This window comes from Phalacrocorax carbo, chromosome 1 (assembly GCF_963921805.1).
Source record: "Phalacrocorax carbo chromosome 1, bPhaCar2.1, whole genome shotgun sequence".
NCBI lineage: Eukaryota > Metazoa > Chordata > Aves > Suliformes > Phalacrocoracidae > Phalacrocorax > Phalacrocorax carbo.
Window position 1 is genome coordinate 188795889 of NC_087513.1, and position 14063 is coordinate 188809951.

The 14063-nt window shown below is 40.3% G+C and overlaps 1 protein-coding gene and 1 long non-coding RNA gene across 4 annotated transcripts in view; one reads left to right on the top strand and one right to left on the bottom strand.

Moving 5' to 3' along the window:
• Positions 1 to 14063, top strand: part of LOC135311526 (uncharacterized) — a 65003-nt gene that overhangs the window by 25572 nt on the left and 25368 nt on the right. The window lies entirely within an intron of this gene.
• CKAP2 (cytoskeleton associated protein 2) lies at positions 1155 to 14045 on the bottom strand. Of its 3 annotated transcripts, XM_064440940.1 has the most exons (10): positions 13904 to 14044; positions 11738 to 11825; positions 8931 to 9009; positions 6973 to 7374; positions 6551 to 6870; positions 5336 to 5522; positions 4596 to 4763; positions 3985 to 4057; positions 2893 to 3283; positions 1155 to 2056 (listed from the first exon to the last, which is right to left on the bottom strand). In XM_064440940.1, the coding sequence occupies exons 1-10, from the start codon at positions 13962 to 13964 to the stop codon at positions 1864 to 1866; spliced, it is 1962 nt and encodes a 653-aa protein (XP_064297010.1). In that variant the 5' UTR covers positions 13965 to 14044; the 3' UTR covers positions 1155 to 1863. The 3 variants fall into 3 exon arrangements, with proteins under 3 accessions (XP_064297010.1, XP_064297009.1, XP_064297007.1); XM_064440939.1 differs by having other exon boundaries at positions 6551 to 7374; positions 8931 to 9006; positions 13904 to 14045; XM_064440937.1 differs by having other exon boundaries at positions 6551 to 7374; positions 13904 to 14045.

Below are 14063 nucleotides of genomic sequence, written 5' to 3' on the forward strand. Positions count from 1 at the left end.
CTGAGGCAGCGCCGTGCGCGGTCACGGTTGCTGGGCGCTTCGTGCAGGTTTTCCCGCTTTTGTTCCTCAGAACAAGCAAATAGAGCTTATACCCGATATTTATTAACAATAAACAGCCACACCCCATGCCCAGCACACCAGTGGGAGGCCTGTTAACGTTGCACAAAAGCCAAGGTACAAAGCCATGTTAACAGTTTAACAATCAGTTTTTCTGCTGTGGCGAGAGACTGATTTGTGCCAAAGCTTAGCAATAGTGACTTAAGTAAATGAAGCTTCAGGCTGCATGAATTGTACTTTAATCTCATTTTTTTCTATGTAAACATAACCAGTAGGCACGGAATTCTAAGTAAACCTTTAACTACAGGATATTCTGTAACAAAAGGAAATGTCTCAATACATACAAAAACAGCTAAAGCTGCTTGCAAAGCACAGAAAGCTTGGGCAGCTCTGTTGGCAGAATGATTTCCACCAGTTTGTCTTCCATGCTAGGAAAAGCATTTCCTCTTCATAGAGTTCCAGGGGTTCTTGGTGTTTTTTTTTTTTTTTAATAAAAATAAAACCACCCTGACCCTGACTCCATGCAGTTCTCATTACTGCCTATGACCATGCAGAACTGGAACAACACAGATGCCCTGATCCATGAGATGCAGCGAAGCTGAATCCTCCACAACCGAGCCAGAAGTGCCTGCCTAGACCATGTCCTGACTGGGAGGTGTTCAACACTGTGTTACGCCTTGTAGTAGAAGTGGATGCTTGGACTTGAGTGTCAGTGATCAGGAGGCTTCTCTGAAGAAAATATAGTGCAATAGTACACCTAAAGTTTAGTTTCTTGTTAGATGGACTTGGTTAGACGCAAAGAGAGTGTCCCTTCTGAAAATGGAAGATTCTTGCTAACCATAAGGGCCAAAGTCTGTTTAACACTGAAATGTGAATGCTCAGCTAAGGTTTAAGCTAAAGTTCATGTTAACTCTGCATAGTGAAGGTATGGAAGCACTCAGCTTCTGGTGAATGTGAAAAATTTCACAATGTTCTGTTCTGACAGTTCACTTCCATGAACAGACTAAAATAATTTTCAGAATTCCAGTCTCAGGCCTATAGCCATGCTCTAAAATTAATTTCCAACCTAGAGCCTATAAATAAAGAACAAATACAACTCGGCTGATTAGTTTAATAAGTCTACCACATTACAGACTACTGCACAACCAACATTAGAACAGGCACATAGTAATTAGTTTATCAGACATCATCTAAGGGAGATTACTTGATCATAAATAATCTCAGTAACTAAAGGTATTAAACTCAGTTTTGTTGAAATACCCCCCTAAAAATGGATACAACATTTTAAACTTAGTGTATACCGTACTAGTTTTGAAAACAAAAACCAGCTAAGGACCGTGTCTACTACAGCAACACTATAGGAATGACTATGTTATTTTTGTTTTTTAAACTAAAAGTTATGTGCAATTCTAAAGAATTTATAGGAATTACAACAAGAAAACATTAGATATTAGCAATATACTACAATGAAGCTGTTATACAAAGTGTTAAACCTAGTCCTTAATTCAATATTTAATGAATCATATGAAACATCAGTGTCTTCATGTTAAAAAGTATTAAAACATACCACATTTACCACAATTTTGAAAAGGCAGAAACTTATAAATTCAAAAGTTTGGTGACTCAGGCAGTCAAATTTCATCTTAAGCCATCCATGCAAGTTTTAGCTCCTCTCTCAAAGCTGCTAAAAAACAAACACCCCTCCAAGCGTCCTTAAAAAGGATCCATTCTTCAACCCACATGTAGTATTAATGCTACTTTTTACTTTTCTACTTCAGCACTTGTTTCTTTATGCGCATTGTTCTGTTAGTGGATAAATGCAGTGGCTTTTGATTCCAATTCTCCCAGCTGTTCAGATGAAGACACACATGGATCTTCATCTTTAACAGTATCCAACATCTTGCACATCTTCTCCCGAATGCGTTGAGAATATCGCAAAGGGGTTACAATTGTCAGGTCTTTAGCACTGGCATCATTTGTCTCATGCTGCATCTTCACACTTAAGAAAAAAAAAATTCCACTAAATATAGGCACACCATCATACAAGTTACCTCTGTAGCATCTAGCAGAAACAGCAAGTCATCATTCCTATTCAACTCTCTTCCCTCCCCATAGCCAAAGGAGACAGGCCCTTTCCCATTCATGCAATTAAAATCAGATGTACAACTCTTCCTGAACAAAGTATTTTAATCTGGAGAACCAAACAAAACGGGTTTCTGAAGGAAGATTCCCCCCATTCCATCAGAGGAAAACTGTTCTTCCTGTTATGAGAGACAGCAGACAGCTGCGGGTGCCAAAGCTGAGCACAACTTTCTTAAGTCTGCTATCTTAGAAGAAACCTTGTGGCAAAAAATAATTTCAATGTTACCTGTTTTGTCCTGAGATTACTAGCCAGATTTTTGCCTCAAGGTACAATTAAGATATTCTTTACAGGACAGTTACATCTTGTTCACTTCTTCTGTCTTACATGACATACCACATCTACATTTGATAAGGAGAGGACTGGGAGCACTTTTTTCTGTTTACTTAGCTCAGGGTAGAACTACTACTACCACATGAGCTGTGGTAGGGGGATCCCTGGAATTTGTCTCTGCCGTGAAGAGTTTTGATTACTCTGTAGTGGGGCATTCAAAAAGAAGAACAGTCTGAGTAAACAGAGAAATTTATTTAAGAATACTTCCTTCTGGAGGAAGAGGAAGCAATCTTAAAAAACTAAGCTCTTGAAAGATTTTAACTAGGGGTTCACAAATGCAGTACCTCCCTGTTTCAACAGGTCAAACATTACTGTTGCCCTCGATATTGCAAACTTTCCATAGTTACCTGAAGTAATCTTACCTTTCCAAGTGTGGTGTGGTAGATGGATTGTCTCGCATTAAATAAGATGCATCATTCTTCTCTGGAGAATTAACTTCTCGGGCTACATCTTTTACCCCATGCTCATTCTGCTCCTCTGTTTCACATTTTCCTTTCTTTTTTGCACGTTCTTTAGTCTTGTGCTTTTTATTCCTTTTTGGCAAGATCTCTTCTCTTGGTTTCAAGTCTAAATCCATTTCTTCTTTTTCGATCAGTGCACTGCTTGTGTCTGTCTTCTTGTCATCACTCTCTGCTTTTTGGTCATCATCGGAGCAGAGATCCATGAAGGCCTCCTGAACCTGCTTTGCAGACAAAGTTGGTTCCTTGCTGAATTGTGCTACCTCACTTAAATGAGTTTCTATTGCAGTTCCCACTAAAATTGAAATATTGAAGAAAGTACAGCTGTGATTAGTTAACATTAATGTTTTAGAGAGATCTCTGAAATCTCAAAGCTTTACATGAGAATGAAAATTAAGTATGTAGAGTCTGAGCCACAACAATTTAAGTTACTAATAATTTTAGTCACCTTCAAGAAACCTGTAACCTGAAAACTCAGGCTAGATACATCCTGAGAAGTCACTCTCTTCCTTCCCAAGTGCAGCAGCTCTGAACAAGTATTTCAGTCAGTTTCTGGGATCAAATACTTGTCAGATCATGTTATATTGAACAGGAATGTATATGGCTACTTTGCTTCCAAAATTGGAATATTTGCCACCTTTAATTGACCCTATGCTGTAACACAACCATACATCTGCTAGCAAAGAACTTTCTGTCAAAGGAATCTGATTTTTAGCTTACAAGCATGTTTTTATTTACTCTTTGATTATCAGGTTAAAATAGCTGGACAACATTGCTTTGTTTAAGTAGAAAGTTTGCATATGAAAGTATCTCCACTACTCATTTTAACACGCCCACAACTGAAAAAGATTAGTTTAGTCAAGGTTGTTTTCAAAGACAGTTGAGTACAAAATGATCACAGGGAAGTTTCCATGAAACAGAATTTAATATAGGCACAAACAGTTTAAACCGCTTGTCAAGTCAGATGCTTAAATAGAATAGAGTACTCAGACTTACCATCCTCAGACTTAAAGAGGCTTTCATTATTTTTCATAGTATCTATTAGCGCATGTCGTAGTTCATCTTTAGGCTGGGAAAAAAAGTTGTATTTTTAGAAGAACAAATCCAAAATTAATCATAATTTCACCTTATTTGATATAACAGTTACAGGGAGAGTGGCACAGACCACATGATATTAGTGTTACAAATCCTTTATTTAGTGCTGTTCAGACATAAGTCAGAACACAAGTGAATCCTGTATTTGGTGCACTAAGGCTGTATTTGATGCCCTGAAATCTTGCCAATATTAAAGCACAGGAATTAAGTCCATCAATAAATGTAAAATTAAGTTCTGTTTCGGGTTTCCAGTGATACTATAAGTCTCAGTCTTTAATTTCTTCTAGGCAGAACTTCATAGGGTATTTTGATGATCCTAAACCTTTCTTCTTAAAAGTAGTATCTACAGTGGTTACAGAGCAAGTCAAATAAAATTTTTTATGTTCAAGAAGGTCACATGGCTCCCCTTAACTACAAAAGGGTTTATTGAAATCAGAAGTAGTCGTATTTTATTTACCATACTTTCATGCCTTTATATTTGTTAATCTCAGACTTCAAGGCAAGCTGCTCACCATTGCTCCTGCCAAAATGGCCTCCTCATAGACAGCAATAAGCTTCTCAAGAGGGCCCATCTGTTCAAGCCGCATACAGCAGATCCAATATTTTGCAAGCTTTTTAGATGCAGGAATGCTTTGTGTCAGATCTTCCAAAATGGCACGTACTTCATTGCCTTGACGTCCCTAAAGTCAACACAAAAGCAGAGACTTCACCACAGTGAACACTTTGAGATGCTGTATGTTAGCTGGTTTTGATCTAGAAAGCAAGTATTTTTTGTTTCTTTGGAGACTAACCCTGAAAGTTGAAGATGGCAAGTATTTCCAAGACTGAGCTACAAACCTGAGCAGAAGAACTATCATTCACCTATTCTTCCAAAGGAGAATTATTTGTACAGTGTTGTAAGTAGAAGGAATAGTAGAATGTATAGACATCTTCAGAACTACTTAAAACAGACTTTTTTGAGGAGTCCAGGCAAGTTTCTGCAAATGCAAACTTGTTTTAGATTACTTCATAGCTACTCCCATTACCTTATAGCTTTCCTAATGTATTATGTTACCATTATTGCCTAATCTTATTAGTTAGTAAAGCTTAAGGGAGAACTAGTATCTTCAGGTGTCAGCAAAAAGCTATGATATTGCTTAACTTGGGGAGCAGTTAGTCCCCTGCATCCAATTCACCAGTCCAGCACGCCTGTAGGACTTGCCTACGAAGTTCTAATCATACACGTCCCTACAACATGCAAGGGATTGCATACCTGTTCGGTTAACTGCAGACATTCTGCCAGGGTCGTCTTGACCTTTTCACTATGTAACACATGCTCGAGAGAATCACCAGAAGAGAATTCTTGTTCTTCGCTTTTAAACTGGGATCCCAAAAGCACAGATGCAGGAGGTCTCCTCATCACTTTTCCTCTAGATGCCCTCCATTCATCCAGGCGTGCTCTGCATTTAAAATATTAGCTGAAGTGACAGATGTTTTGTAATTTTTTACATTGACTGACACTCACCAAGGTAAGTCATACAAAGATGTACTTTCTGGATAGTCCGAGTCCTCTCCCTTTAATGCTGAAAGGGATACTGCCATTTAGACCTGCATAGAAGTTTTGGAACCGTACATATCACTATCTGCTTTAGGTATCTATCAGGTCAGAACACTTTAATCTCTCCCTTTCCAGCAGCAAGAAGAGACTTCGGCTAGAGACCCGTTTTTGCAAGACAGGGTAAAAAATGCTTCCAATGTATTCCTCTGTGCCACCTCTCTTCCCTAATCCCGCTTCAAACCAGGAAACTAGAAGGTATCTCTAAAGACACAAAGCAGCCCAGAACAACCCCATCACAGCCTTTAAAATCTGAAACTGATGTCTAAGTGTGATTCAGTCTTCATATATATTTTATTTCAACCCCATCCCCCAAGACCACCAATTTTTAATAAACGTGACTCTCTGCAAAGAACGCTACCAAGAATAATAAATAACTTTTAGGTTATGAATTTTTACCCCATCATCTAAGCTGCATTCAGTAAGCTGAAAAATATGTCATTGACAAGTGGTCTCTTTCAGTCCATGAACATGCTCACTTCTATATACATCCTGCATCAGTGGTTTGTTGTTTGTTTTTTTTTTAAAAGCAGTGGCATGCATATGTAATTCACTTACAGGATTATCTGTCATGCTTAAGGCTGTCACAACACTTAACCTAAAAAACCAGAAAGCTTGAGCAATATACATTTTCTATTTAGAACCACACAGGACAAGTGGTAAGCCTGAAGAGCTGCTGCAATTAGTCAGAATCCTGATTTCTCAGTATTAAGTCTACAGTTTTAGTCCGTTGCCCTTGCGCATCAAGTTCAAACACTCAGTTCTCTTATTTTTCAGCAATCTACAGCAAGAAATAGATCAAAATAGACATTCTTGGGAAGAAGATCAAAATACCTGCCAAGATCAAGGTACAACAGCAAGTAATTCAGTTACCTTCTGTCTTCTGCAGACTCTTTTGGCAGAACAGATTTTCTGTTGCCATTAATTTTAGAATCCTGTCCTAAATTTGTACCAGGAACAACAGAAATTGTTTTTGTTGGAGCTCCTGGTCTTGTATCTTTGCAAAAATCTGTATATTTCTTCACTCCTAGTGCTCTGTGGTCAGAATTGTCAGAAGCAGCCTTCAGTGGCTTTGGTCCCCTTCCACGAATCATTTTTTGGACGGCTACTTTCTTTGGCGCTACAGTAGATATCTGTTGCTGTTTCTTCAGACCGGACTGTGGGTTAATAGCAGCTTTGTCAGATGGCTTGCTCTGGAATGAAAGGATACCATTTGGTTTTACAGAATTAGAGTAGTTTGTGATTTTGGTTGTCTCCGGAACTGCACTATGGCTGCTCACAGACAAAGAACTTACTGCTTGTTTGGTGGCAAAAGGAAGAAGCTTCTTGTCTGGCAAAGAACTCTTTTCCCCCTCAGTTTTTGGTGCTTTCCGGAAGGAGTTTATCTTGGATTGGATAACTTTGCCACGATACGTACCAAGCACTGGTTTCTTTGGTAGGTTGGCACTTGAATTTTGTTTTTCTCCAATCAACTGCTTCTCTTTTATGCTTTTCGTTTGCAAGAAGGACTTGCAAAGTGACACATGCTGAGATTTTATTTCAGTGACTTCATCCTTGGAAGCACAATCTTCAGGATTATAGCTTGTGTCTGATATGGAATCTGTCAGTGTTATTTTAAACTCTTCCACAATTACATCTTTTTCTGAAGTTCCACTTGGTCGGTCCCATGACAGTTTATTAGAATTCTCTTTATTTTCCTGAAATCAAAAGCATATCCATGAAGACGTTAGAAGTACATTCATGCTACATGTTACTTGCTTCCAGAGAAGCTTTTACTCATTTACAGGGCTGAAGTGATTAACAGTAAATGCCACTTTAAAAGTATCTACAAAAGTAGTGTGCATATATATCACATAGAATATTTGTCAACTATTATTGCAGAATTCACATTAAAAAAAAAAATCAAATAAGGGTTATTTAAACTCTGCCTTGGAAGTAAGAAGGCCTAATCTGAGGGCTACATTCTTCTTACAGGAGCAACTCTCAAAGAAACTGCTGGCTTTTAACTGCCAAAATAACTTTAAGAGTCATAAAGTAGAAACTTGCTTTAGAATGTATGTAGGTAAAAGCAATATCTCTGTCTGCATACCTCATCACTTAATGGCAGCACCATTCCTCTGCTTAGTGTGAATAGCCTACTAACATAAGGTAGTGAGTAAAGCCTTTAATTAGGGCATTAGGATATGTTTTCAGAAGAGGGAGAATTTTTCTTACTAATGAGCTGTAGGATGCTGTAGCTAATAGATACGAGTTATGTATGGCCTTACTACTCCCTGAAACTCTCAACCATATGTTCTCAGCATGACCCTAGTCCAGAAGGCATAAGTGGGACCTAGTCTTTTCCTCCAAAGAAGATAATCTACAACAACTAGTTCAGCATTGTCCAAGAAGCAGCAGCTTATGGAAGAGTGAAAGATCTAATGGCAGGAAAAAAAAAAAATATATGAATGATGCATGGAAGTCTGCAGAAGCTGATACTCTTCTCCTTTAAGGAAGATGCCCTTGAATTGTAAGAAAACTACACTGCATCTTATTTCCTGATCTGTCATTCAGGCTTAGAAGTTAGGTTTGACCAAGCCAATAACTAGAGCTTGAGTACAAGAGCTGCTGTTTAAGGAAGCTATGTAGTTCAACTCAACTTTAAAATCACATGAGACATTAACGCAGACCAAAATATCTCCCTTCAGGAAACTTCTGAAAAAATTTTGTTCTCATTTTTGGAATTTTTCTCCTCAACCCTCAATTTTGAAGTCTTTTAACTCTGATTAGGCATTAGCATCTACTTCTAATTACATTAGATTTGCCAGCATCACCACCCATTCAACAGTTAGTTTTGTTAATAGTTTGGTTTTTTCCGAAGTAACATAGTAAAACTGAAGAATTCTCTATTCTGACAAGACCTTGCTCAGATTTTAAATAACTTCCCTGAAGATTGAAAATATATGCAAAAAGTTCCAAGAGTCTAAAGAGAAGTTCTTAAATTTTAATCATTATTTCAGCAATAATGGTATCCCCTTTAACTCCCTCTTCAGTCAGGTACAAACTGAATATTAATATGAACCATTACATACAGTAATGTGACAGCTCTCTAAAAAGCTTATATTAAGCAGTCACTGAATTACATTTTAACAAACTGCACCTACAAACTTCTCATACTCTGTAAGTCGTATAACTTAAATAAGGTTTAAGTGAGTGGAATGGTGTAGCCACAGAAAGAGTGCCACCGGTATTTGAATATCAGGCAAAAACTTACCATTCCTGGCTTTAGAGATGTTGAGAACTGTGTTTTGTCTTGCAGTTTATTGCTAACTGCTCTCCTAGTCCTGATGCTGCTTAAAAAAAGTAAAACAAAATCGTAAATCATCCTGCAACATAACAAAGGAACGTATTTGGAGGGTAAGTTCACATGGTCCAGGTGGCAGTCTGTAGGCTGAGTTTGTGCTGAAGCGTTTCTGTTCAGCTTGTACTCCTCCTCCAGGAAAAATAAATGGCTAAGTAACCACTCATCAGGGCCCAGGCTGCAAAACACCCCTTCTTGCACCATGAAGAGCTGGCTAACAGTGGGGAAGAAAGGAAAATAGACCCTATTTAGTGCAGGTGCCATTCTCATGTTGAAGAATTGAGTGCCAACCTGTCTGGCCTGATGCATCTGCTACAGAGGGTCAAGTTACTAAATGCTGCAGTTGAGGGGAAAGGGAGAGCAACACAAATTGTTGAAGCTCAGCTACTGCGATCATCAGAGGCCGGACCATTAGTCAAGTCTTAACAAGGATACATAGTTCCTACCACACAGACAGGTTCCAAAACCTGCAGTCAGGCACAGAAACTGGCATCAGACATCAGACTACCCAGTGAGTAACAAAACCACATGACCAGTGTTGTCTCCTAGCAGCTATGAAAACGAATTGGCAGCTCAGAAGAAAAATGACTCAGTTTAAAGTTACAAATCCAAATTATTCCTCAGATGCTTCATAACACATTCACATATGAAATGTCGCACTACTACTGCATGGGACTAAAAATTAACATTCCAGTTAGCAGCTGATATCTTTGCATCAGATGATCTTGTGGAAGCTAGCTGAGTTGAAAATTAAGGTACATTAGTGAAAATAAAGACACAGATACATTAGTGACTTTGAAATGCCAGAGAAAGCAGTCTGCACCACACTGTCATCTCCATGTCTTCTACAGAATCATAGAATCATTAAGGTTGGAAAAGACCTCTAAGACCATTAAGTCCAACCATCAACCCACCACTGCCCTGCCTCCTAAACCATGTCCCGAAGTGCCACATCTACACATTTTTTTATTACATGTTATGGGAACTGATCAGAAGTCGGTGTGGAACAGCGATGGCTTCACAAAAGGGAAGTCTCTGCAAAATAAAAGCATTAGTCATACCCACATACATGATGACTCTAAGCAATGAGTTAACTGAAGGCTATGAAAAGCCCTGGAATTTAATAGCCAGAGGAGAAACTGAAAGCAAGGAAAAGTAAAGTAGATCAAATGCTAAATTAAGAGTATGGCTACAATGAAAGTAGGCGTCTCTGATTTTCTAACACATGATGCTTTCTACAATATGAAAGCATTTGCCTTTTCCTGCTACACAGAGCAAATATTTGACAGGTTGTATTTACCCTTGTCCTTTATGCATATTTTATATTCAAAGGCCATACTTCAGTTAGATTTGTACTACCAAATAGTTGAACATGCTGTTGAACGTGGGACCACGCCACCTCAAGTGTACAAACTAGTAAGCAAGACTTCCCATTTAGATGGGAACAAAATTAAGATACATTTACCATTTGCAAAAACATTAAAATAAGGGACAAAGCTACCTCAGGAACTAATGTTAGAGTTAAAACACTCTGTATTCCTTCACACCACTTCTTCCTCTAGAGGAACTTCTGTTGCTTATTGGAAGGTGTCCTGATTTCAGCTGGGATAGAGTTAATTTTCTTCCTAGTACCTGGTATAATGCTCTGTTTTGGATTTAGGATGAGAATAATGTTGATAAACAGGGATGTTTTAGGTGTTGCTGAGCAGTGCTTACACCAAGTCAAGGACTTTTCAGCTTCTCATACTGCCCTGCCAGCAAGGGGGCTGTAGGTGCACAAGAAGCTGGGAGGGGACACGGCTCGGACAGCTGACCCCAACTGACCAAAGGGATATTGCATACCATATGTCGTGCTGAACAAAACTGAGGGAAGTTGGCCAGGGTGAGTATGGCCACTCCTCCAGAGCTAGATGAGTATCAGTCAGTGGGTGGCGAGCAATTGCATTGTGCATCACTTGTTTCGTATATTCTTTTATCATCATTATTATTATTTCTCCTTCCTTTTCTGTCCTATTAAATTGTCTTTATCTCAGCCCACGAGTTTTTCTCTTTTCCAGTCCTCTCCCCCATCCCACTGTGGGGGAGATTATGCCAACAGCTGTGTGGTGTTAAGCTGCTTGCTGGGTTAAACCACAACAGAAGGTCTTGTACTAAATGTCCAGACCTTAGAAAACAGCAGAAGATTTAAATACAAGTCCATATAAAGAAGCGTTACTAATTGGTGGTAGGTGCCCACATTCTCTTTACAGATGATTATGCCTGCCAGCCATCACACAGGCTGGGTTTTATTACAGTATGTTTGCTTTTAGCAGAAAATAGGGAATTAGTAACTACAAAAATATAAAATCCACTTGAACTGGCTTCATTGAATACATGCAGCATAATCTGAGTAGAAAGCAGTGAAAAAAAAAGTTATTTGCAGAAGAAAGATTATCGAGGCAAACAGCAAAGCTGCATCTGAAGTAAGAGCTCTGCCACAAAGGTATCATGTCCTGTCTCAGTCTCTAGAGGAGCAGATAAAAGATGCAATTCATGAAGTATATTACGCATTTACTTAACAAAAACCTTTACTTTTTGCTGACAATAAAAGAACTTTAGGAAATCCATGTGGTCACCAGTCTCACCTTTTGGTTGAGGTTCTCTGCAAGAACTGCTATTTATGCCTTTCCCACCAACCGTGAACCTTTCTAAAGGAATGTAAGCCATAGCAGAAATATTACCTGATTGATGTCTGGTTTTCTTGAATGGGCACACCAGAAAAGGTCTTTTTTCTTGATAGATATTCTTCAACTTTTTGTCGTCTTTGTTCTAGTGGGTTTAAAAAAAAAGACCTTACATTTTCAGCTAAAATAGTAAAGCCGCCAGGCAAACTTTGTTTTAGAAAAAAAGATGTGCAATTAGAAAAGCATCAAGCCATTATAAAGCATAGACACCATGGCTTAAGAAAGTCTTTAGTTTAATAATCACATCTTATGATGTCTTACACATTCTCTCATTTCTTGAGAATGGCTTATATTCAAGGAGTTGAATGCAATTTCACAGCTACACAAGATGGCTGTTTTGCTGCATTAAGAAACAGGATTTTGTTATCTGAAGAAATCAGGCTCTTTCTTTTACCTTCTGGATGCCTGTCCAGTATTTCACATACTTACTGTTGGTTCAGCAAGCATACTTTTCACTTGTGACAGTAGTGAGGTAAGTATAGCACACACGCAAAACACTGTGCACATGAACCCAACTGTCTGTAAAATAATTTGCTTCTCTCCCGTTGTCATCTGGACATCTGCAAACGTTGGACCAATGGAAGTGTTAATACCAGCACAAAATGATCCTGAAAAGGTCTTAAGCCAGCTGTCTCGTGTCTTAATACAGAAAGTCATTCCAGAACAGGGTACTATTTCCCACATTTTTGCTGGTTGACTGCACACCAGAGGCTTATGTCCTTCATAGGACTACATTGTTGATCTTTTTCAGAGACTTTTTCTTATTCACGTAGGGAGCTAGTGTCCTTGGCTTGCTGGAAGCAGCTGTGATAGGACGGTACTGCCACACAAAGCAAGCTCAGGTATCTGCACAGCCAGTCCACACAGTTACAAGTCTTAGAGCTGTTTCACATGCAGTGATAGATAAAAGCAAGAAGTTAAAGCATTATCTTTGACTCAGAACAACAATTTCTTTATGGCATTCAGGAACTCATGGCACTGTGCTATCCTCTGTCATGGATGTGCTCATTCAGCAGTGGAAGTCTTCAGTAAACTCGCATATAAAACCCAACTTCTGCCCCTCCTAGGCAAGCATGAGTCTCCTTTTGAATCTGTTTGCACATGTTCTTTATCTTTCACGTTTTGTCTTGCCCATTGTTCTTGACTCACACTTTGGAAATATCTGCAAGGTCCATTGACATGTTTCCTCAATGCTGAGATATTTCTGTATTACTTATGTTCAGACAGTAGACATTCCTAAAACATTATTGTCATTGAGGACCTGAATGTTAATCCTGAAAAGAATTAAGCACTTGATTGTGCACCCTCCACGGTAAAAAGCTGTCATGACAGAAGGGGGTCATTACTCTCAGAACCTCCTCCTAGTATGGGAGAGCTGAAAAAGGCAAGTTCTTTCTCATCGGCTGACACAATGAAGCCTGAAACGCACAGCCAGCAAGGTGGCTTGAGACTTCGGCTTGTGCAACACCATGCTTCACTTACGGTATAGTGCTTTTTTTAGCACAGCTGTCCAAGCCCACGCTGAGCGAAGCCCAAGAGGCAGTGTTCATCACCTGCTTCTGGAGACGTGTGCACCAGAGGTGCACCTGCCAAGCGGTGCCGCACAGCAGCGAGCTCAGCCTGCATCCTAGAGCCGTCCAGGCACCTTCTGCTTCAGAAACTCAAGTCTCACCAACTCCAGACAGCAAAGCCCTATCGAAGCAATTCCGTTTAACTTGCAGAAGCCAAACCGGACAGAAAGTAATAAACAGGAGAGCGCAGGTCTAGATCGGAGCGTTTGCTTGTTTCAGTAGGATGCTCTTAAGTTAAGGCGTACCTTTCATCACGAAGAAAGGCTTTCACACGGGCAGCCCTGCCGGGGGTGGGTGGAAGAGCACCGGCCTCGCCCACCCGCTCGCACCGGTCAGAAGCTGTAAGGCCACGATCGCGGGCACTGCCCGTTCTCCCACCCCGCCTGAGGCACTTATCCTCAGCCTCCCGTTTCCCAGGAGGAGCGCCCAGCTCCCCTCTCACACCGGCCCCAGCCGCAGCCTTACTCAGGGCGGTACCGACGGACAGTCCCGGCAAGGAGCGCCTAGGCCCCGCGCGGCCGGGAGCGGAGGACGGCTCAGCCCCTCGGGGCTTTGTCCTCTCACAGTGCCGGTGGCAGCCCCGCAGCCTTACCTCGGTACGCCGGCTCAGACCGGCGGCTAGCCGGGAGCTGCGGGGGTAAGCGCGCCGCCATAGCCACCCGCTCTATAAAGGCGGTTGAGCCGCCACTACCGTTTGAATCACCCGCCGCACAGCGCTTCCCTGATTGCGCTGGCCGCGGGGCTTGAACTGA

Coding starts and splice junctions, on each gene's coding strand:
- CKAP2 (XM_064440937.1), bottom strand. CDS start 13,964: ATGGCGGCGCGCTTACCCCCGCAGCTCCCGGCTAGCCGCCGGTCTGAG. Junction 11,826..13,903: donor GTCTGAGCCGGCGTACCGAG/GTAAGGCTGCGG, acceptor TAAACCCACTAG/AACAAAGACGACAAAAAGTT. Junction 7,375..8,930: donor CATCTCTAAAGCCAGGAATG/GTAAGTTTTTGC, acceptor TTTTGATTTCAG/GAAAATAAAGAGAATTCTAA.